Raw genomic sequence first — 23,400 nt, 5'->3', positions numbered from 1 at the left:
TGAAGAATAATTTTGGTTATTGGTCCTTTTTTTTTCCCTTTATTTTTGGCTTTGTGTAGATGGTAGCCCATGCTTGAACCCTCACCATGATCACATAACTTAATGTGCTCAAGCCCTTGGAACCAATAATGTCACTTCACCTCAATTTTCCCTCCCCAACCCTATCTCTTGGACACTTTTGGCAGAAGGATGGACAACATGTTACCTGTTTGTTTGAGACGAAATCTTCGTAACTTTACTTTTAGTTTCATTCAAAAGACTTCGTACTCATGAGTTCTTCTAAGATGTCTTGTATAATAGAGATAGTGGGGTTCGAACCTCCAACATCAAAGAAAATAGTGGGTGTCAATTATTGTTGAACTATGCTCATGTTGATAGAGATAGTTGTTTTCACTTTATATACCATTGATTCCTTATATAATTCCATGTAAGACTTTGATTGCACTCACGACACTTACTTATATAACCATGTTGCAAAATCACAACAATTTCTAACAATCATCGAAGCCTTCATGAATTAGATTTCATCTGTGACAATTATCTCTTTCTTTGTGACTGAGTATACACCATCATCGAACTGATACAATTAATTTGTTATTTTCAAGTGAAGTTAGAATGAAGACACATTTTGGAACCAACCGACAAGCTTGAGGAACTATTTTATATATATATATATATATATATATATATGTATCAAGTATAACTACACGTGGGATTAGAAATTTGAATAACTTATATTGCCGGAGATATATGAACTCAACTAGTTAAATGATGCTAAGTTTTTGAAGCTTTTCAAACTTTTAAAAACTAATCAATATTAAAAATAGATCTATAGTTCAACGACAAAGAAAAAATTTATATCTTAGCCTATTCGTAAATATGAAAAATTTTAGAATAGTTTTCATAAACCTAAATGAGAAGGAATAAATCAAAATTTACGGTAGTAGACTAATTTTGTAATATTACAAAAATATTTGTGTTTTAGAAAATGCACCTTCATGAAGGTGTTGTTGATGTTTGTTAATGTCATTTATATTCATTTGTCAAAATGTTTCTTATTTGAATTCATCGAGTGAACTGCTTAAATCTATTAATGATACCTTTTACAGATCAAAAGATTATGAGTTTAAAATTTCCACTCCACATGTTTGTATCTTAAAAAAAGGGTAGAAAACGTCTTGCATGCTAAATAATAAATTTTGATTTTATTGTTGTAATTTTTTTTGGATAAATACATGCTTTACCCCTAAACCATTTAAATATTTTGAAGGCAGTTTTTATTATTTAAAAAGTTTCAATTTAATCATTGTTTTATGATATTTCATAGCCTAATTTTGGATATTTTATTGGTTGTTTTATGGCTGAATATATATTTCAAAACATTTCATGATATTTTATGGCCTAACTTTGGATATTTTATTGGTTGTTTTATGACTGGATATATATTTCAAAACATTTCACTCATTTATTAAAATACCACTCCTAATTCTATACAAATTTTGTAGTGATTGGAGTTGTGGGAAAAAAAAACTTTTAGTTTTGATACTTAAATACTAACTTTTTATTTATTATTCATGCTTTTAAACTTTTATCATCGTTTTATCATTTGTTATTATTTATTTATGAGAATTTATATTGTCTACCTTAAATATTTACCATATTTATAAATATAGCAACAATTTTTAAGTTTTACAAATATGATTATTTGAAATATGATTTTTCAACTTTTTAGTCATTTCGATTTTACTCTTCCAAATTTTAGATATATCAATAAATAATAAATAAAATGTATATAAAAAGTATATATATAATTGTTTGAGCTCTGTTTTTTATTAAGAGCAATTGAACTTTCTTCCGTATGGGTTGAGTCACTTCACCATTTTTGTAAAATTGAGAGGTGGTTGCATATAAATTTATGCTACTATTTTGTAACCGTCCATTTATTCTTTTAATTAAACTTACATTTAACTCTGTTTTTTCTTTTTCAATAACAATCTTCAAATTGTTGTACTAAAAAAAGGGGAAGAGTTAAATGTAAGTTAATGAATCATCAATTGTTTGGGCAGCATTCAACGACCTTTCCTACAGTAGAGGCGGAAGAAGAAGAAGCCTCGCCCCTTAAAGGACAATGGACAACATACCAAAGCCTCAATCAAGCACCAACCTTGTTACATACTGAGATGCTAGAAATCTCGCAATCGTGAAAAATGATCGAAAAAGGGGACCCATCCGCATACACCTATAGATATAGAGACTCAATCTATATAGACGTACGCAATTTTAGTTGCTCATCTCGAGACTAAATACTTAAAAGTATTATTAATTTGAACGCTATGCATTTTCTTAAGGTTGTACTCACAGCAATCTGTAACACAACCCAACAAATTCTTTATCGGTTGCACACAAAAATGGAATTCTTCCAAGCGCATTTTCAATTTTCCGATCAAAATTATATTATAAAACTTAGTCCAAACTCCAAAGACATATTTTTCAATTAGTAGAAGCTTATTTATGTTTTCAAAAAAATAAAAATAATAAAAAAAGCTTATTTTAATATAAACCATAGATGAGATAAGTTCCTACTTCCGTTTTTGTAAGTGTGAACGAAAGTACCAGAATGATAGCGAAATTTCTAAAAGGATAAGATAGGATAAGATGATAATAATATAATAATAAAAAAGTTCCCCCAAACCGAAGATATTATTTGTATTCGGCTTTTTGGTGAGTGAACCGGGTCGGATCTGTGTCCCGGTTCGGGGCTACGGGGATCCACGCCGGATGTTTTTCCGTCACCGTCACGGCATTCTTGACATTTTACGGAGGCAAGTGGCACTTTCAACTTGGGATCTATGCCTGACTTCTCTCTCTTCTCTCTCTCTCCTCTCGCTCCCCCCTAAATTCTCCTCCGCCATGCCCCTCTGATCCACCGGCGCCGCCCCTCACCCACCGGCCGCTCCTTCAGCTTCACTTTCAGGTTCCGCAGTTTTCTCTTCTTGCTCTTCATTTCTTGTTTTTTCGAATCTCTCACTCGGTGGTTACTGATTTGGATAGCGTCCGGCTTTTTTCTGTTTGTTCTTCTCTGTTTCTGCGTGCGAGTGGGAGTGAAGGGGAACGGTTTCCTCCACTCTGTTTTGTTAATCACCGCCATTCCTTGGTTAGTTCAGATGAACAGTTAGGACTGACTTATTTTATTTTATTTAAATTTTGGGGGATTGGATGCGGTTTGTGGTTCATGAACTGGAGTTCTGAAGTTTAAACTTGGAATTGGAGAGTGTATGGTCCAGTGAGTTGAAATTTTTTGACTCTCGAGTTTAGTAACTGAATAGAGATGTTCACATCTTAAGTACTGAGCTCAAATCGATCAAACCGCAGTATTTTTTAAGTGTTTCTATGATTAATTGCAATTGAATGGTTAACTTTGAAGCTACTCGTATGAGCTTTGAAAGAAAATTAAAACTTGTGTTGCTCGGACGTTATATACCGAATGTGAATTGTATTTGTGAATGTTCTTTCTGAGCTTCTCCCAGATAAGAAAAAAAGAAGAAAATAAAGGTTCTAGCTGACCTTAGCAAAAAGGGAAATGAAGAGTAATGCTAACCGATCTTAGCCAAAAGTAAGCAAAGATTAGTTGTAGCCGACCTTAGCCAAAAGAAAAAGAAAAAAAAAACGAGTAGTTCTAGTAGCTAACTTGGCTGAGACAAAAAAAGAGTCGGTTCTTTCTGAGATACTAAAAATCATTAATTCGAGTTTGTGAATGTGCTAAGATTACGCTTTTTTTTTTTGCCCACCGCCTTTTTCCAACTTGCTCTTTGTTTCACTCCAAAAGGGATCGGGATCCAATTTAACATGGTTTTGGCTTTTTGAAACTCAACTAGGTGGACTACAACAATATCTTCCATACGTTTCCTTTGTCAAAAGTAATGTGATAACATATTGAAATAAGGGGGGGTGGGGGTTTACTTCTCCTTTTTCTTATTTCTGCAATTCTTCTGTTTGATCGAGTTGCTATTTCGAATCGCATAAGGACTAAATACAACTTTGTGGTGCTGCTATCGTAAACTTTTCTTGTTAAGATGTGCTAGAAGTTTTTACTTCGTAAGACCTCAAAAGATACTATGAGTAATGTCGGAGATGATGTCTTTATTGTAATGATTGTAATTTACTATAGCTAATTGGTCTTTAACTTTTGGTCTTTAACTTTTGCTTTTCTAAATGGTCTTTAACTTTTGCTTTTCTCCCCTGATTTCAGTTTGAATAAACATGTCTTCCTCTAGACCTTGCCAGTCTTCTAGCAACTCTGGGCGGTCAAGACATAGCAACAGAGTTATTGCTCAAACATCTGTCGATGCAAAGCTCCAAGCAGATTTTGAGGAATCTGGGGGTTCATTTGACTACTCAAGTTCAGTGCGTGTCACAAGTGATGTTAGTGGAGATCCCCAACCTAGGTCGGACAAAGTTACAACAGCTTACCTTCATCACATACAGAAAGGCAAGCTTATCCAACCATTTGGTTGCTTATTGGCCTTAGATGACAAAACATTCAAGGTTATTGCATATAGTGAAAATGCCCCTGAAATGTTGACCATGGTGAGTCATGCTGTCCCAAGCATGGGGGATTACCCTGTTCTTGGCATTGGAACAGATGTAAGGACTATTTTCACTGCACCTAGTGCATCTGCCCTGTTGAAGGCCTTGGGCTTTGGGGAGGTTACACTTCTTAATCCTATCCTAGTGCATTGCAAGACTTCTGGAAAACCTTTCTATGCCATTGTGCATCGTGTCACTAACAGCTTAATCATCGACTTTGAGCCCGTGAAGCCTTATGAAGTTCCAGTGACAGCAGCTGGAGCCCTGCAATCCTATAAACTTGCTGCAAAAGCAATTACTCGATTGCAGTCCTTGCCCAGTGGGAGCATGGCTAGGCTTTGTGACACAATGGTTCAAGAGGTTTTTGAACTAACAGGTTATGATAGAGTCATGGCTTATAAATTCCATGATGATGATCATGGAGAAGTGATCTCTGAAGTTACAAAGCCCGGCCTCGAGCCATATCTTGGTCTGCATTATCCAGCCACTGACATTCCTCAAGCTGCACGCTTTTTGTTCATGAAGAATAAGGTCCGCATGATTGTTGATTGTCGTGCAAAACATGTGAAAGTACTCCAAGATGAGAAATTACAATTTGATCTAACTTTATGCGGTTCAACATTAAGGGCCCCACACAGTTGCCATTTACAGTATATGGAAAACATGAACTCTATTGCCTCTTTGGTTATGGCAGTTGTGGTTAATGAAGGGGATGAAGATGGTGAGGGTTCTGCTTTGCAGCAGCAAAAGAGAAGGAGATTATGGGGCTTGGTAGTATGTCACAATACAACTCCGAGATTTGTTCCTTTTCCTCTTAGGTATGCCTGTGAGTTTCTAGCTCAAGTATTTGCTATTCACGTAAACAAGGAATTAGAGTTGGAAAATCAGATTATAGAAAAAAATATTCTGCGTACACAGACACTCTTGTGCGACATGCTAATGCGTGATGCTCCTTTAGGTATAGTGTCAAGGAGTCCAAACATAATGGATCTTGTCAAATCTGATGGGGCTGCCTTGTTATATAAGAACAAAATTTGGAGATTGGGGATAACACCTAGTGACTTCCAGTTGCGGGACATTGCCTCGTGGCTTTCTGACTATCATATGGATTCAACTGGATTGAGTACTGACAGCTTGTATGATGCGGGGTACCCGGGAGCTATTGCTTTAGGTGATGAAGTGTGTGGGATGGCAGCTGTGAGGATAACTAATAATGACTTGATCTTTTGGTTTCGAGCTTACACTGCTTCAGAGCTCCGATGGGGTGGAGCAAAGCATGAACATGGTGAAAAGGATGACAGCAGAAAAATGCATCCCAGATCATCTTTCAAGGCTTTTCTCGAAGTAGTCAAGACAAGAAGTCTGCCTTGGAAGGACTATGAAATGGATGCAATCCACTCTTTACAACTTATCCTCAGAAATACTTTTAAAGATACAGATGTAGCTGAAATAAATAGAAAGGCAATTCAAACGACACTTAGTGACCTAAAAATTGAAGGGAGGCAAGAATTGGAATCAGTGACAAGTGAGATGGTCAGGTTAATTGAGACAGCTACTGTGCCGATTTTGGCAGTTGATATAGATGGGTTAGTTAATGGGTGGAATACAAAAATTGCTGAATTGACTGGACTCCCCGTGGATAAAGCTATCGGCAAACAATTGCTCACATTAGTTGAAGATTCTTCTGTAGAAATTGTCAAGAAGATGCTGTTCTTGGCATTGCAAGGTATTTTAGTTTAATTTTGCTCTTCAACTATTTTTATATTTTGACCTAAGGATTATTGCCTTTTTGAGGGGTTGAGGGATTGGTAGATATAAATGTTAGGGAAAGTTATCTTTTCAGCTTAATACATTCCTTATATTCTGAAAGGTGATATTTTATTGTTTTTAGTTTTAGTTTTTAGTTTTTTTGGTGGTTTATAGTACAAAAAGTTGGTTGGATATTTTTGTTTTAGGTTAAAGTTTCATTTTCACTTATGCTATGTTAATTTTTGTACTTTTCAATGTCCAACTCTGCACTACGAAAGAGTTTTGGTTTTAGCTCACGGATGTTGTAAATAGTTTTATTCCCCTTAAATTATAGTCTTAACAATCTCATGAGTCCTGACAAACTGGAATACCTTTTTGTAATCTAGTTCTTAAAGCTCATCTTTTTGTATATTTCATATTATCCAATGTCAATGAAACATCTGTTTCATACCAAAAAGGAAAAAAAAAATCCACGTTGTTTACTTTCAATAAATCTTTATAATTAGGCCCCATCATTATTTTGAGGTTAATTTTCAGTTGACTAGGTAAAATAATAATAATAATAATAATAATAATAATAATAATAATAATAATAATAATAATAACCTTTGTTGAAGGCAGATACAATAAGTATATTTTTCTGAAATTTTTGGAGGAAAGGCCTTTTGCATACGTTTACCATAGACTAACTGTGGGGACTAATTTTAAGATTTATTGGGAGTAAATGGACCATATTTGGACATTTGAAAGTATAAGGGCTGTAATAGAATATAGAATAACTTTCCGGAGGAATTTTAACCTAATATTTGTATACTTCATGCATTGCTTTTACTGTATTTGTGACGGACAGATGCTCAAGGTCAACATTTTTGTTTTGTAGTTGCGACTTCCTTTTTAACCATACCTTTTTCCCCTCTTTCTTAACAGGACAAGAAGAGCAAAACGTTCAATTTGAGATTAAGACACATGGTTCTCATATTGAGGTTGGCTCCATCAGCCTAGTTGTAAATGCTTGTGCAAGCAGGGACCTGCGTGAAAATGTTGTTGGAGTGTGTTTTGTGGCACAAGATATCACTGGTCAAAAGATGGTTATGGACAAGTTCACTCGACTAGAAGGCGACTACAAAGCTATCGTAGAAAATCCCAATCCATTAATCCCTCCCATTTTTGGTTCAGATGAATTTGGATGGTGCTCAGAGTGGAATCCTGCAATGACAAAGTTAACTGGGTGGTCGCGTGAAGAAGTAGTCGATAAGATGCTTTTGGGAGAGGTTTTTGGCGCTCACAAATCATGTTGTCGTTTAAAGAATCAAGAAGCTTTTGTTAATCTTGGAGTTGTCTTGAATAATGCTATGAGCGGTCAAGATCCTGAGAAGGTTCCCTTTGGTTTCGTTGCTCGAAACGGGATGTATGTGGAATGTCTTCTATGTGTCAATAAGATCTTGGATAGAGACGGGGCAGTTACAGGGGTTTTTTGCTTTTTGCAGCTTGCTAGCCATGAGTTGCAGCAAGCACTAAATATCCAAAGATTATGTGAGCAAACTGCATTGAAGAGATTGAAAGCATTGGGATACATAAAGAGGCAGATACAAAATCCTCTGTCTGGGATCATCTTTTCAAGAAGATTATTGGAGCGCACTGAATTGGGAATAGAACAAAAACAACTTCTACATACTAGCATACACTGTCAAAAGCAGATTTCCAAGATTCTCGATGAGTCGGACCTTGATAAAATTATTGATGGGTATGGTGATTTTGAATATATAAGAAAATTAGTTCTTTCGTTTTCAAAATTTTATTGATTTCACCCGAATTTTGCTACATTTTTTTCTTCCAAAAAGTCTAGTTTTATACCTCATCTTTGTCTTAATTTCCTTTTTATTGAAATGGGTTTAAGGCTGATTAGTATTTTCATTAACTTTATGGTACAGGTACTAAATCCTTTTTAAAATATAAAAAGATTGACCATTTGTATGAATATCTAGGTTGGTATTTCCTGTGATTTGTTACTATTATGAGTAGCAGAATGGATTAATATTTCGTTAGTTGAGAAATTGCATTTATTTTTTTGCATTTCAAAACCAATGCTTCCCTTCTTTGTGTACATCGGTTTATCAGTATATTCATTAATCTCTTTGAGGGGATCAGGTTCATTGATTTGGAAATGGTCGAGTTTACGTTGGATGAAGTATTGACGGTATCAATTAGTCAAGTGATGATAAAGAGCAAAGGAAAAGGTATCCAGGTAGTTAATGATACTGCAGAAGAAGCCATGTCCGAGACCTTATATGGAGATAGTTTGAGGCTTCAACAAGTCTTGGCAGATTTCCTATTGATATCAGTCAATTATGCGCCAACAGGCGGCCAACTCACAATTTCAACCAACCTGACCAAGGATCAATTAGGGAAGTCGGTCCATCTGGTGCATCTGGAGTTCAGGTACAAGTTTTCGTTGCAAAATGATATTGGTCCTTGAATTTTTAGGTTATTTTATTTTGGTTCATCTATTAGTTTCTGAACTTTAAAAGATAGTTTACAAATGGAAATGTGGCTTCAAATATGTATATTAACTTGTTAGCTACATAGGTTATGTTGATTGAGGTGTGGGAGGGTTGCAACAAAATGAATTCTGTTAAAGATTGGGACTACATTTTGAAAGTTCAGGGTATAGAATGGTTACTTTTTTTTTAGTTTAGGAACTTAAATAGTCAAGGATCAAAATAAAGTAAACCCAGTTCAGGACCAAAATGAGTTGAGAGCATTTATGTTAGCTGTATAAGTAGATCACTTTGCTTCATAACTATAAGATTCAATAATAGCTTATCAGAGCTAACAGGTTTGTTATGGGTTAGGCTATAAGCATTCGATAATAGCTTGTTGAAGGAAGCTCATGTATTTGTTCTGGACTAGGATAACGTATGCCGGAGGAGGTATACCAGAATCGCTCCTGAACGAGATGTTTGGTAGCGATGAGGATGCGTCTGAGGAGGGTTTTAGCCTACTGATCAGTAGAAAACTGGTGAAGCTGATGAATGGAGATGTACGATACATGAGGGAAGCAGGCAAATCTAGCTTCATCATTACTGTCGAGCTTGCTGCAGCACACAAGTCGAGACCGTAGCCAGAAAGAAAGAATGAAAGAAAGGCAATTTCAAACATCAACCGAGTAAAAGATTGCATTCTATGTTTTGGAGTTGAATGAGAGGAATTTGCAGTGGGTCTCGATTTTGTATACTGCTAAGTTGTCCCTCATTGTTAAGTTTCTATTTTCCTTTGAACTTTTGTTGGAATACAATCTAATTTACTGCTGACTCCTTTATTTTGTGCCTACTCTAAAAAGGCACACCTGATTGTACAGTTTTATGGGAAAAGTACCCTTTTGGTCCTAACTCCTAACTCCTAAGCTTTCAACTGTAGGTACGTTTTGCTGCTTATGTTTTAAAATTGTGTATTTCTGCTCTTTAATTAGAAAATAGGTTTAAATGGTCCTTTCACTAATAGATTTGTTTAGTTTCTCGTGCAAAGACGATTGGATGGCTTTGCTCTGCGATCATAAACTCTAAATGTGGTCATACATGAAAGATAATGATAGAACCCGAACTAAAAATATATTGAAATATAATAAAATATAAGAATTATCAAGTAATTCTAGGTACTTTGATCCTCCCTTCTTCTCTTGAGTGTTCTTACTCAAGTTTAAACCATACTACTAATTGTCTATTCTCATTCTTACCCTCTTACCTTATTTATGATAAGAACTCCCTAATCCAATTATTGATATACCTTTAATATGCTAATAATATCTCCAACCTATCCTAATAACAATCTTATAAGATAATATCGCGGTGTGGTGTTATTGCATATGTGATGAGCTTTATAAAACATCATCTTTAGTCCTACTGTAGAAGCTAATCATATAATTGCATTATGGAATGACCCAAACTTGACATGTGGATTGTGTATGTAAACAAAATGAGAGAACTTCTTATATTCAATTGCATTTGTTTCATGTAAACTTTGAAAATGAATTTTAAATCATGATTAGCTTCACATTTGCATTCAATCAATTATGTTTTTTTAGTTTTTAACCGTTTGAGTACAAAGAAATTTCTTTTTGGTGACGATTATTGCAATAGGATTTCTGATCGTCCCGTTCATTGCATGCTGCAATTACGTGATCTGAAATCCTATCGCGATGTTCGTTGGCTTTATGTGAAGGCAAAATGTCCTATTTTAAAATGGAATTGGAGAAGAAGACCATACAATTTAGGGACGAATGTTTTAGAATATTCAACTCAAAAAACAGAGAGGTTACGGACCTCAAAGTAAACCAACTAAATATATAGAAGAATAACCTTCTATCATATTTTGACTTTTTTTTTTTTTTTTTTGCATTTTTTGGAAGTAAATGTGTACTCTGTCCTACCTCCTTCCCATCAAAATTATTAGCATTTTCCCTCCTATTTTAGCATTCTTCTCTCTCAAAATCAAATAATTCTTTAGTTTACCCAAAAAAAAAACAACAAATAATTCTTTCTCTTCAAATTTTATCTTCTAATTGTTTTATTTTTCATCCTTCAAAACTTCAATGCTATTATAATGTTTTATGAGAAAATTTTGATTTTGAAACATCTTTGTGCTTCAAATTTTATTTCTATTAGCTATTCAAGGGCTTTAATTGTAAGAATTTTTCTTACAAATTGTCTGAGATTAAATTTGTATATATATATTTTTTGAACAAATTGAATTTGTATATTTATTTTGTGAGGGTGTTCGTGAGATTGTTCACTTCTTTCCAAATCCTGAACCACGGAAAAGAATTTGATTTCGTCTTGCTGAAAAAAAAGAAGAGTTGTAAAAACTAATATTATTATTATAAACAATAAATTTTTAATTAAAAATTAATTTAATATATAAATCTATTAACTATTAAATAGATTCTAAATAATTAGAAAGATAAAATATATAAAAGATTATTAATATTTAATAAATAAATAAATAATAAATAATAAATAAACTATGTTGTGTAACTTGATTAAAAAATGAAATGTTGGTTGAATCGTTGAAGAATAAATGAACTTATAATGCCCTTTATTTTAATTTTATTCCACTGGTTAAATTTTCAAGTGGTGGGTTTATTCCCATAAAATCTTGAATAAAAAGAAAATAATATAGCACGAATAGATCACTCCAAACTAGGTTCTAGATTTTAACGATCCATTGAGTCTAATATAACAACAATAATGCCTGTAGATGTAATACTTTGATCTTGAACTATGAAAATGATCATGATTTGACTCTTACCACGAAAATAGTTGGTTTCTTAATTGAACACCTATTTGGAGCTCAATGAACCTTCATCTCTTTAATTGCGAGTTTGAATTACTACCTTCTAATTTTATTGGATAATAATCATTTGGTTGGTAGAATTAAATTTGTTTATAATAAATTGAATATATGTACTAGTGTATATATAAAAATTAAGTATAAACATGTAATAGCTAACATGAGCATAGCTAAGCGATTAAAATACTTGCTCCTTCTCTAGAGGTTAGGGATACTAAAATGTTGACCTTAATGTATTAATTTGGACCTTGACAAAAGTTCGAAGCCGACTGGCATGATCGATATCTCATCAAATGGTATGGTACGAGCGTAAACATCACTATTACCTTAATTTTTCTTCAAACAAATAGATATCAATTACCACTGAGTTAGATTTGGTAAGATCAAACAAGTTAAATGACCAAAAATAAACAAACTCAAAAGTAAGGCATTAAAATAAGATTTTAAACCAAACCAAGATAAATTTGAAAATCCACGTTTTAAATAATTAATTCAACAAAAAAATAAACGTAAAACCAAATCTCCCTCAAACTACTCTCTCTATATATAATATATAGTGATTACAAAATTTCATAACATCAAACACAAAAATAATACAAAGCATCCCATCCATAGCAATCCTCTCGAATATCTCCTTCTTCTCTTGTGCGTGTCTCTTGCAAATGGTTGCAGTCTTAGTTACTCCCATGAGAATGAACAGAAGAGATGGATTTTGCAGAAACCGAGGCCGTGGGGCTGGTGGGATCTCGGTCCACGTTACTGAAGTTGGCTTTCCCGGACAGCATTTTGATGGCAATCTGAGCAACTTCGGCGAACCAGTCGTCCTCCGGCAAAGCACTGTAAGGATCTGTTCCTGTGGAAGCCAAAGATTCTATGGCTCTGGCTATGATGTTCTTGATCACTTGATGCAGATTTCGGGACAGGTAACGCCCTTGTGATGCAAAAAGTATCACGAACTCCATATCTAAGTAGAACTGCCCATCAAATCGAACCAAATTATCAAGAGTCATGCATGACTTGAATTTCGTAAATGTCTATGAGGCTTGAATTTCCTATCTTTTGCGAGTGCCCAGATTCAAATTTCCAACATAGAAAAAAAAGGAGAAATTAGAAAACGTAGAAGGAACCTGTTGAAGGCCAAAGGGGCCGATCGGGCGAGGCCCTTCCTCAACTTCTTCCCAAAAGGCTTGATCCTCAGACAGCCACAAAATCACAGTTTCAGTGAGTCTCATGAGAAGAACAGTCGCGAATCTCTCCCGCCCCACGAACATATCCGTGGCAATGCTCGCAATCCGCGTCAATTTCTCGAACAGCGCCTGAAAAATCTGCGACGGAAACCACTCCGGCTCCTCCCCGTTCCCGTCCATCGACAGGTACATCTGCGCGTTCAGCCGCGTATCGCCTTCTTCCGTGAAGATCAGCTCTAGGGCGTGCTGCCGGCAGAAGCTGTCCCGGAGCCGATCCACCGACCGCTGCAATCTTCTCTTCCACTCTCTCTGCTCCGGCACTCTGCTCGACGACGACTTCCTCGGCGTTTCCGATCTGTTCGCCGGGAAAAGCTTCGTCGCCGCCCGGGGAATCAACTCGTCCGCCAGCAGTGACGCGTTCGCCAGCAGCGCGATCTGCTGCGATTCCGTCTCCGCCAGCCGTACGATCTTCGTCGCCGATCCTTCCAGATTCATCTCGTTTTCCACCGAACTTGGGAGAGCGGTTATTAGTAGATTGATGTATGAGTTGAATACTTGTAGGACTCCCTCCAAGGTCAGTGCATCCAATTGTAGGCTCTCCAGTGATCCCATATCCTCTAGAAATTCCTGAAAAGCATACACCATCTTTTTTTCAACTCAAATACATCAAATGAAGCTTCAAAATTGTACGATTATCTGTCTGGATTCTGTTCTACTCGTTCACTGCATACTTCTAATACTTGTTAATGTTTAGAAGCAATTTGGATTTTCTAGCTATAAAAATAAACTACATATGTAAGCAAAGTCTCTTGTTTGTGGCCAGAAAAGTGAGGAAAACTAACATGATTATTGTGTATTTGATGGGTCTTCAACTATTAATTGAAATTTCATGATGCTGATGAAGTGATCTTTTCAAGAAAACCATCACAAGGAAAGAGTTTGCAAAATTAGAGGGATGGGGATATGAATCTCAAAGTGTGATGAACGCAGAATCATTACCTGAACCATTGTGTTAAATCTATGTGCACTGCTTGAAAGCTTTGGCTGCGACAAGCTTCCGAGCGACGAAGCCGAAGCAGACATCAGAAAAAGCCGAGAAGCAACCGGGGAATAAGCAAGCAACCAGTCATCTGCTGCAGCCAAGGCAGCACTGGTCTGTTCAATTCTCCTCAAATTGGCAGTTATACCATTCTCAACCAATGGCCTGAAGTGTCTGAATAGCACTGGGGAAAGGGCCAGCCCTCGAGCTTGCAAAAGAGAGCAGTGCCCCATACATATCTGAACACACTCTGCTGCAATTCTCAAGCTCCCCACAGCTGCAGATGAAGCTATCACATGCCTTTTCAGAAATACAGCAAACGCATCTGTCTGTTTCAGAGACCAAGTTACCAGCTCCGAAGCGTACGCCGGCTCCTCCCCGAAAACCGCCATCGAATCACTTGCTGCTTGAGCAATGGTGGAGAACACAAACTGCGATATAGCGGCAGTGAACGCCCCGCCGCCGCTGTTCGACGACCGGAAGCTCTGCAGGCTGCGCTGAAGCTTCTGATGGTGGGAATTCAGCAGCAGCATGTGCGCACGGGCACCGTCCCCCAGCTTCTTTAGAGCCTGCGCAGCAGACCGGAGCTCCACGCCGCGCGTGGACGGTTGGCAAATGGTCTGCTCCAGAAGGGAAGCCAGTTTCTGCCTCTGGTCTCTGATGGCAGTCTGTAACGACGAAAGCGCGGCGGCACTTAAATTCTTCCTGCGATTTGTGTTCTTGGCTATCTGCTCTCCTTCGTCCAACGCGGCGAGAGCTTCGTCCATTCTTCGCTCAACCATGAGAACTTCGAGGTTGTCCAAGTACTCGACCAGCCATTCATCCGTGTTGCGAAGCTCACTGCTCTGGTTGGATGAGTGGACCGCAGTTGAATCTTCAAGATCACCGGAGAGAGATTCAATGGTGGCTGCTTCTGCTAAACCGTGAACCAGAGCTGCCTGAGTCGACAAATGATTTCTGAGTAAAAGAAGTTCCCCTTCAAGATCTGTAATCTCCCGAGACGTTCTGCAGATGATCAGGAAGAACAGGTCAATAACTACAAAATAGAATCTTCATTGATTACTGGAATTGCTCACCGGATGAAAGCTCCATAGTTGGCGTAAACACTTTTACGCATTTCCTCGGCAGAGGCCTTCTTCAGCTCGCCAAGGTAGAAGCACAAATGCTTGATTTCCTGATCAAGAATTGGAATTAAGAGAGAGTGTAAAGAAAAAAGAGGGAAGAAAAGAGGGAAAAAATGGTGGACCTTCTCGGTCATGGCCTGGCATTTGGAGGTGACATAGGCATCGACATCGTACTTAGAGGATTTGAAGCCCTTTAATCGATCTTTGAGCGATAGATTTGATTCGAGTTCTGAATAGTCTATGCTGGAGGAGAATGATCCTCTCGCCAACGAGTCCATGTTTTGTGAATCGCAGAATTCAGAGCAAAACAGAAAATGGAAGAAAATTAGAAGGCAGAAGCAGACTGATTATTTTATAACTGAGGAGCTGGACGCCATTGATGGATCGAGAGGAAGAAGAAGATGGGGATGAGGATGAGGGAAACATCAAGAAAATGATATGGAAGCTTGCTTGAATTCAGAGAGATCAGAATGACTCGCTGAGTTTGTTAGGGCCTTGATGAGTTTGTTAAGGGCCTTTTTTTTCCTCTTTCTAAAATTGAGTTTTTTTTTTTAAAGAAAAACTATCTATATTTAATATGTATATTTCTTTATGTGGGTTTAGTCAAATTTTAAAATTTTGAGAACTATATATTCTTCATATCCTAGAACAAAATAAATACTATGGAGATTGAGATTATGATAAGAAATTCAATGGGAAAATCATGATTATCCGCTCTATCGAGAACTTTTAACGCCTAGTTAAGGTATATATTTTCGAATTTCCATCTCCTATATATATAAATTTATTTTAAAAATAAGATTTTTGTTTGATAAATTAAAGTTTTTATATTTAATTAGATTTAAAAGTGGAATATGAAATGTGCTTGAATCTAAAAAAATATTGCAACTTCTCTACTTTGTATGACTATAAAATGGTTCTAATGTGAGCATAGTTCAAGGAGCTAGGACACCATTGATAGAAGGTTAATGAGTGTTCAGGGATAAAAATCCTATTGCCATGTGCGCCACTAACTAGATTCGAAAGAACACTTACGGAGCTCCATCTTGGAACCTTTCGAGATGGAAGACTTGCCATTTTCGATTGAGGGTCAACCCGTCATTTTTAGGAAACTGTCTGAGCTCGATCTGCTGGAGCCCGACACAACTGATCTCAAATCCGACCAAGGTAATCGCTAGTCGCAGCCCTTGTCGGAACCAAAAACCTATAAATAGAGGGCCTCATTTTACCGTTAGATATCGAATTTCTCTTCGAACCTAATATTGAGTCCGAGCTGCTTACTGACTTAAGAGTCGAAGATTTTGCCCTCTTGTGCAGGTCTTCCCTTAGCGTTTCTGGTCGGAGCAAGGATCGAGTTCGAGCTAGATTGACGTTGTGCAATTTCTGCATAAACATTTGGCACCGTTTGTGGGAAAGACAACTTAAGTCATCCCAATAACTAAGTGATCCGAGATGGTGCAGCCGGCAAATTTTGCTAATACGGCGAAACGTAGAGGGCTTAGCTGGAACAATGGCACTCAACGCGAGGTTGACGGTAAGGTGGCCGAGGATCAAGCACGGACGGGACAAGAGGTAGATCCACCTTGGAGGTCCACCCAACATGCGAATACGATCCTGCCTCCTGCTCATCTGAGGCCCGCTAAGACCAACCGAGGTCGAGGTGGGGTCTCGAAGAAGACTTCCCAGAGGCATGTGCCAGCTGCCGACCCAGAAGTTCTCACTACCCTCCAGCCGGAGCTAGATGACATGCGCAATCGGGTACGCACCATGGAGGAAACTTATAATGAAATGATGCGGGCGAATCAGACTGGGTCTCATTTCAAGGCCCCAGGCGGAGGGGATGACTTGCCGGATGATGGGGACAATCAGGATCCACCCCTCCACCTGGATGACTATCAGCTCATTGCCGACAGTGGGGGAGTTGACTATAGCTTGCGGGACCACGATCTCAGAAAGCACCTCGTCGATAAAAAGAGGAATGCCTCGCGGGGCCCAGGGATCTCTCCATCCTGCTCTCACAAATATTCTAACTCCGACCTCAAGGCCCAGTCGAAGTACAAAGCGTTGACACCGGAGGCTGTGATTACGAGGGAAGAGTTATACCTGATGAAGCACATGTTCGACGAACAAGTTGAAGCACTAAAAGTGAAGTGCGAAAAGAAAGACAGTCCATTTGATGATGGCGAGATGTGTGAATCACCATTCACCTCGGACATCTTGGAGGCGTCAATCCCTCCAAAGTTCAAAATGCCCGCTATGAAGCCCTATGATGGGTTTAAGGACCCGAAGGACTACGTTGAGGTCTTCGAAGGCCTCATAGACTTCCAGGCGGCAACCGACGCCATCAAATGTTGGGCATTTCAAATCGCCCTCACAGGCTGTGCTCGACTCTGGTATAGGAGGCTGCCGGCAAGGTCGATCTCAACCTACAGTCAGTTGAGGAAAGAGTTCATAAGCCAATTCTCTTTTCGACATTATGACAGGAAGACAGCCACTCATCTCGCCACCATTCAACAAAAAAAGGGTGAGATTTTGAGAGAATACGTGACCCGTTTCCAAGAGGAGCAACTTAAGGTTGCGCACTGCTCTTACGATTTGGCCATGTGTTACTTCCTCACTGGCCTGGCCAATGAGACAATGACAGTTAAACTGGGCGAGGAAGCCCCGTCAACCTTCGCTGAGGTCTTGCAAAAGGTCAAGAAGGTTATAGATGGGCAGGAATTGCTCAGAACGAAGTTAGGTCGGACGGACAGAGGGACTGACCAGAAGAAGTCAGGCGGCAAGATAAAGGGAAGTTTGATTCGAAGTTTAAGGACAAAGGGTCATCTTCTCAACCCTCATAGGGCCGATTCGATTACAGGAAATTCGACTCGGACTCCAGTCGAAGGGGCCCTTACGAGAGGTACACCCCAACCACCATTCCGATCTCCGAGATTCTCACTAACATCGAGGAAAACAGATTGGAAAAGCTCCTCAAGTGGCCTGGCAAGCTTAAAGGAGACCCAGAGAAGTGCAGCAAGGACCAGTACTGTCGTTTCCACTACGACCACGACCATGATACCTCTAGCTGTTGGGAGTTGAAACGCCAGATTGAAGATCCGATTCAAGACGGCTACTTCAAAAAATATATTGGCAAGCCGGGCTCGGGCTCGGCAGAGAAGAAGGAAGAGAGGAAGCGTTCAAGGACGCCACCTCGGAGGGATGATCGACCTGCGGTCATCAACACTATTTTCGATGGCCCAAGTAGGGGCCAATCCGGAAACAGAAGGAAGAAGCTTGCAAGAGAAGCTTGGCGCGAGGTTTGCATCGTTCAAGAACAGAAGCCGACCTGCCCTATTACCTTCTCAAACTCCAACCTGGATGAGGTACAGTTACACCACAATGATGCTTTGATGATTTTGCCGCTGGTAGACCACGTTTAGGTTAGGAGGGTGTTGGTGGATGGAGGTGCTTCAGCCAACATCCTATCTCTCACCACTTACTTAGCGTTGGGATGGACTAGGGCACAGCTAAAGAAAAGTCCAACGCCCTTAGTTGGATTCGCGAGAGAATTTGTCACTCCCGAAGGCTGCATTGACCTTCTCATTACCATTGGCCAGGGTTACACCCAAGTCATGCAAATGGTCGAGTTCGTGGTGAGTGATGGTCAGTCAACTTACAATACCATCTTCGGCCGACCCATCATTCATTCACTTCAAGTCATCCCGTCAACCCTACATCAAGTGATGAAATATTCAACTATTAATGGGGTCGGCATGATCCGAGGAGAACAGAAGACATCTTAGGAGTGCTATACCTCTACACTCAAAGGGTCAGCAGTTTGTGCTGTGGAAGAACGGTCAAATCTTCTAAGTCCAACTACTCAAACTTCCAAGGACGAACTGGCCCGAGTTAATAAGTGAGAGATAGTAGCGTCCACAGAAGAGTTGGAGCTTGTCCCTTTGCTCAACCCAGAGAAGCAAGTGAGCATTAGGCACCAAGTTGGCCGCGGATAGGGAATAACTCATCTCCTTCCTTAGATCGAACTCGAACGTGTTCGCATGGTCTCACGAAGACATGCGAGGCATTGATCCGAAGATAATGGTTCATCGCCTCAACATTGACCCATCATTCCGACCTGTTAAATAAAAGAGAAGATCTATAAATGTAATTGTTGAGGAAGTAAACAAATTATTAAAGGCTGAATACATAAAAGATATTCATTATCCCGAGTGGCTTTTTAACGTTGTCCTAGTTAAAAAAATCCAACGGAAAGTGGAGAACGTGTGTAGATTTCACCAATCTTAACAAGGCTTGCCCAAAAGACTGTTTCCCACTACCGAGGATTGACCAGCTTGTAGACGCTACGGCCGGGCACGAGTTGCTCACCTTTATGGACGCCTACTCCAGATACAATCAAATAAAGATGCACGAACCAAACCAAGACCGCACCTCTTTCATAACAGATCAAGTCCTATACTACTATAAAGTCATGCCCTTTGGTCTAAAGAACGCAGGGGCAAATTATCAAAGGATGGTGAACAAAATGTTCGCCAACCAGATCGGATGCAATATGGAAATCTACGTGGATAACATGCTTGTCAAGAACAAGCAGTCTAGGTCGCACCTGGCCGACCTGACCAAAACTTTCGGGGTCCTTGATAACTCTCCAAAAGAGAGTTATTTTGGTGATTATTTGGGTGAAAATGTGCATTAAAATGTCAAAGTGTGTCAGTTTTAGGTCAGAATTAGCATGAATAGTGTTAAAATGTAAATTCTTAGCTAAATATCCTTAGTCTTGATAACTTTGGCAAAAAACAGCATAAACTCTCGTATTTGTGGTTCATTTGCACATATTTTTAAAGAAGAGCTAAGAAGTGAAGGAAGTGCTAAACCAGAGAAGAGCAGTCAAAGTATTTTCAAGACAGAGCATATAAAAGCTAGAGCATAGCGATGCTAGAGCATGGAGTGACCATACAGTTAATTTCAAAAACACGGGATTCACTTATGTCCGTACAATTTTCAGCTGGATGCCCTAAATTTAGAACCCGATATAAAAGGGGCGTGTTGTGCTAGTCGCCACACACATAGCCCAACGGAGACAAAGTTTGAGAGCTGAAAAGACAAGGGAAGGGAATATACCCATTTTCAGGAGGAGAGCTGATGCCAGAAAGGGGAAGCTCACCTGTTGGAACGAGCTGACTGCTTCTTCTTCTCTGTCATTTAGCTATTTTTCTGCTATGGGTTGTATTTCTTCTTATTCCATTTTGTTTTCTTTACCTATTATGAGCTAAACCCCATTTTTGGGGGAGATTTACATGCTGTAACTGACTTGAGACTGAACCTGTAGTTGCTACATTTATTTTTAAGCAAATATGATTTTATTTCATAATCTTCGAGTTACTGTTGGCCGTTGTTTCGTGTATGCTAGCTTCTGTATTGACCCGGAAGGGCTTATGGGTGCTGATTTGTTTTGCTTGTGATTAGCGTTTTTCTATAGCTATATGGATACTCAAGAATGAGGTCCCCCTAATCATGCCTATAGCTTGGGTTTATTACTTGAGTTTATTGCTTGGGTATTTAGCAACAAGAGTTGTAATTATTCATTTTTGGGGTGTCTCGGAAGGGAACCGAGTCGAGCTGGACACTAATAAATGTTAGCTACGCTAGATGGTAGGTTGATAACTTGTGATAGTATGCTGAATCTCCCCCGCCTTTTCCATATCTATTATTCCCTCGTTATCGCTTTCTATGCTACTGCTTTCTTGTGTTGACAGCTTCGAAACTATAGTCTCTTGCAAGTTTCTGTCATCTTGTTATTACTTTATTTTATTTTTTCTAGACAATATCCATACCCAATCTTTGTATATTTTTATTTGTTGGTATATGCTTTTATCATTAAAATGCAGCAAAAAATCCCTGTGGATACGACCTCGTTACGTACTACAACCGACGAATCGTGTACCACGTGTTGTCAACACAGTTGTGTGGACGCAACAGTCCTCCGAAAGTACTAGATGAAGTTGAATCCTGCCAAGTGTGCCTTTGGAGTCTCATCTGGCAAGTTCCTGGGGTTCATGGTGAATAATCGTGGCATAGAGGCTAACCCAGAGAAGATAAGGCCGTGCTCGAGATGCAAGCCCCAAGGACCCTTAAATAGCTACAGTGCCTCAACGGGAGAATTGCTATCCTCAACAGGTTTGTCTCCAGGTCCACGGATAAATGCATCATTTTCTTCAAAACCCTAAGAAAGAAGGGACCTTTTGAGTGGACAGCCGAATGTGAAATAGCCTTTGAAGAACTCAAAAGCTACCTCTGCTCGACACCATTTCTCACGAAGCCTATACCAGGAGATAAATTACATTTATATTTGGCCGTGTCCGACAACCAGTCAGTTTGGCCCTAATTAAACAGGACAAAGTGCGGCAAAGTCTTGTTTACTACACAAGTAAGGCCATGACCAACGTCAAGACCAGGTATCCCCAAATGGATAAACTGGCCTTCGCCTTAATCACCTCGGCACGAAGACTGAGGTCGTACTTCCAAGCCCACACTGTGACTATGCTCACAAACTTGCCTTTGAAGCAGGTCTTTCATAAGCTAGAAACGTCTGGCCGATTGATGAAATGGGCCGTGGAGCTGGGCGAGTATGATATTCAGTTCGAACCCCGAAAGGCTGTGAAGGGGCAGGTCGTCGCAGAATTCATAGCTGAACTCACTCCCCCACCGACTCAAACCTCCGCGTCCGACCAGCCGTGGACGGGTCTTCAAATTGAAAAGGATGTGGTGCATGTGTGTTTTTCCTCGCCCCAGATGACATGCGTTTTGAGTATGCCCTTCGCTTTAACTTCCGTACCTCAAACAACGAGACCGAATACAAAGCCCTATTGGCCGGACTGCACATGGCAAGAGGACTTGGAGCCAACCACCAAATTTTCAGTGATTCATAGCTGATAATCAAAGAAGAGTATCAGACAAAAGACCCTCGGATGGAGAAATATCTGGAAAGGTCAGGTCGCACCTCGCCCATTTTCAAACTTACAAAATCAGCCAGATTCCAAGGTCACAAAACTCCAATGCCGATGCCTTGGCCAAATTAGCATCTGCCTACGAGACCGACCTGGCGAGATCAGTCCCGGTGGAAATCTTGGACAACCCTTCCATTTTGGAGCCGGATATGATGGAAGTTGACTCCCAGCCTCCGTCATGGATGGATCCGATTAGGAACTTCCTAGAAAGCAATATCCCAAGGAAGCCAAAAAGATGACAAGGAAAACAGCTCGGTACTTGCTCCGAGATGGAACAATGTACCAACGCGGGTTCTCCTTACCCCTTCTTAAGTGCATTTCCAAAGAAAATGGAAATTATGTTCCCAGGGAAGTATATGAAAGGGTCTGTGGCAATCATTCGAGGGTCAGGTCCTTATCGGCCAAGGTCATCCGTCAGGGTTACTACTGGCCTACGATTGATCAAGACGCAAAAGAGTTCGTGAAAGCGTGTGACAACTGCCAGCGCTTTGCGAACTTCATCCATCAATCTCTCGAGCTGCTGACTCCAATCTCAGCTCTATGGCCCTTTACACAATGAGAAGTTGACCTGATTGGACCTTTCCCATTGGGTAAGAGGCAGACTAAGTATGTTGTTGTAGCCGTGGATTACTTTACCAAATAGGCCGAGGTCGAAGCACTCTTGACAATCATGGAGGCCAGAGTCACGACCTTCATTTGGACAAACGTTGTCTGTCGTTTCAACATACCTAATACTATTGTGTCGGACAATGGCAAGCAGTTTGATAATGGCGAGTTCAAAGATTTTTGCCGCAAGCTCGGATTAGTCACCTCTGCTCATCCCCAGCTCATCCTAAAGCCAATGGACAAGTAGAAGCGGTCAACAAAATCATTAAGTGCCTGTAGAAAGGAAAAGATGGCGGGTCGAGGAGCTACTTGAAGTACTCTGGTCCTACCGAACTCACCTTGGGAGTCCACTGACGAAACTCCCTTCGCTACGACCTTTGGTTCCGAGGCCATGGTGCCTGTAGAAATTGGGATGCCAACTGAGAGGATAGACTACTACGAGCATGTTAGGAACGAGGAAAAGCTACTCCTCAACCTCGACCTCCTTGATGAAAAGAAGGAAGCAGCTCAACTACGCTTGGTAGAGTACCAAAATCAAATGATGAGACACTACAACTCGAGAGTCCGACCTTGGAGCATTCAGGTCGGGCACTTGGCCTTCGGAAAGTGCAGAAGCATGTTGAAGTGCTAGAGCCGAGTTTGGAGGGGCGGTTCGAAGTCAAAGGAGTAGTCCGACCTGGGACGTATATGCTCACCGATCTCGAAGGGAAGTTACTCTTGCATCTGTGGAACGCAGAGCACCTGAGGCGGTATTA

The 23,400-nt window shown here is 39.6% G+C and overlaps 3 protein-coding genes across 3 annotated transcripts; 2 read left to right on the top strand and 1 right to left on the bottom strand.

Moving 5' to 3' along the window:
• The first annotated feature begins 2,813 nt into the window (after positions 1–2,813).
• On the top strand, positions 2,814–9,725 carry PHYA (phytochrome A). The gene is made up of 5 exons (XM_022302382.2): positions 2,814–2,974; positions 4,250–6,313; positions 7,264–8,080; positions 8,485–8,775; positions 9,247–9,725. The coding sequence occupies exons 2-5, from the start codon at positions 4,261–4,263 to the stop codon at positions 9,455–9,457; spliced, it is 3,372 nt and encodes a 1,123-aa protein (XP_022158074.1). The 5' UTR covers positions 2,814–2,974; positions 4,250–4,260; the 3' UTR covers positions 9,458–9,725.
• A 2,479-nt stretch (positions 9,726–12,204) lies between these two features.
• LOC111024650 (Vps51/Vps67 family (components of vesicular transport) protein) lies at positions 12,205–15,667 on the bottom strand. The gene is made up of 5 exons (XM_022302390.2): positions 15,155–15,667; positions 14,985–15,082; positions 13,869–14,913; positions 12,810–13,496; positions 12,205–12,656 (listed from the first exon to the last, which is right to left on the bottom strand). Exons 1-5 carry the CDS (start codon positions 15,308–15,310, stop codon positions 12,357–12,359), a joined length of 2,286 nt encoding a protein of 761 aa, XP_022158082.1. The 5' UTR covers positions 15,311–15,667; the 3' UTR covers positions 12,205–12,356.
• Positions 15,668–21,467: 5,800 nt separating this feature from the next.
• LOC148209818 (uncharacterized) lies at positions 21,468–22,598 on the top strand. The gene is made up of 2 exons (XM_088126997.1): positions 21,468–21,803; positions 22,236–22,598. Exons 1-2 carry the CDS (start codon positions 21,468–21,470, stop codon positions 22,596–22,598), a joined length of 699 nt encoding a protein of 232 aa, XP_087983123.1.
• Positions 22,599–23,400: the final 802 nt, after the last annotated feature.

Source organism: Momordica charantia (genome assembly GCF_013281855.1).
Source record: "Momordica charantia cultivar OHB3-1 chromosome 8 unlocalized genomic scaffold, Mcharantia_2.0 BLBB01000008.1, whole genome shotgun sequence".
Taxonomy (NCBI): Eukaryota; Viridiplantae; Streptophyta; class Magnoliopsida; order Cucurbitales; family Cucurbitaceae; genus Momordica; species Momordica charantia.
Note: the sequence above shows the minus strand (reverse complement) of the source record. Positions and strands in the feature narration are given on the sequence as shown.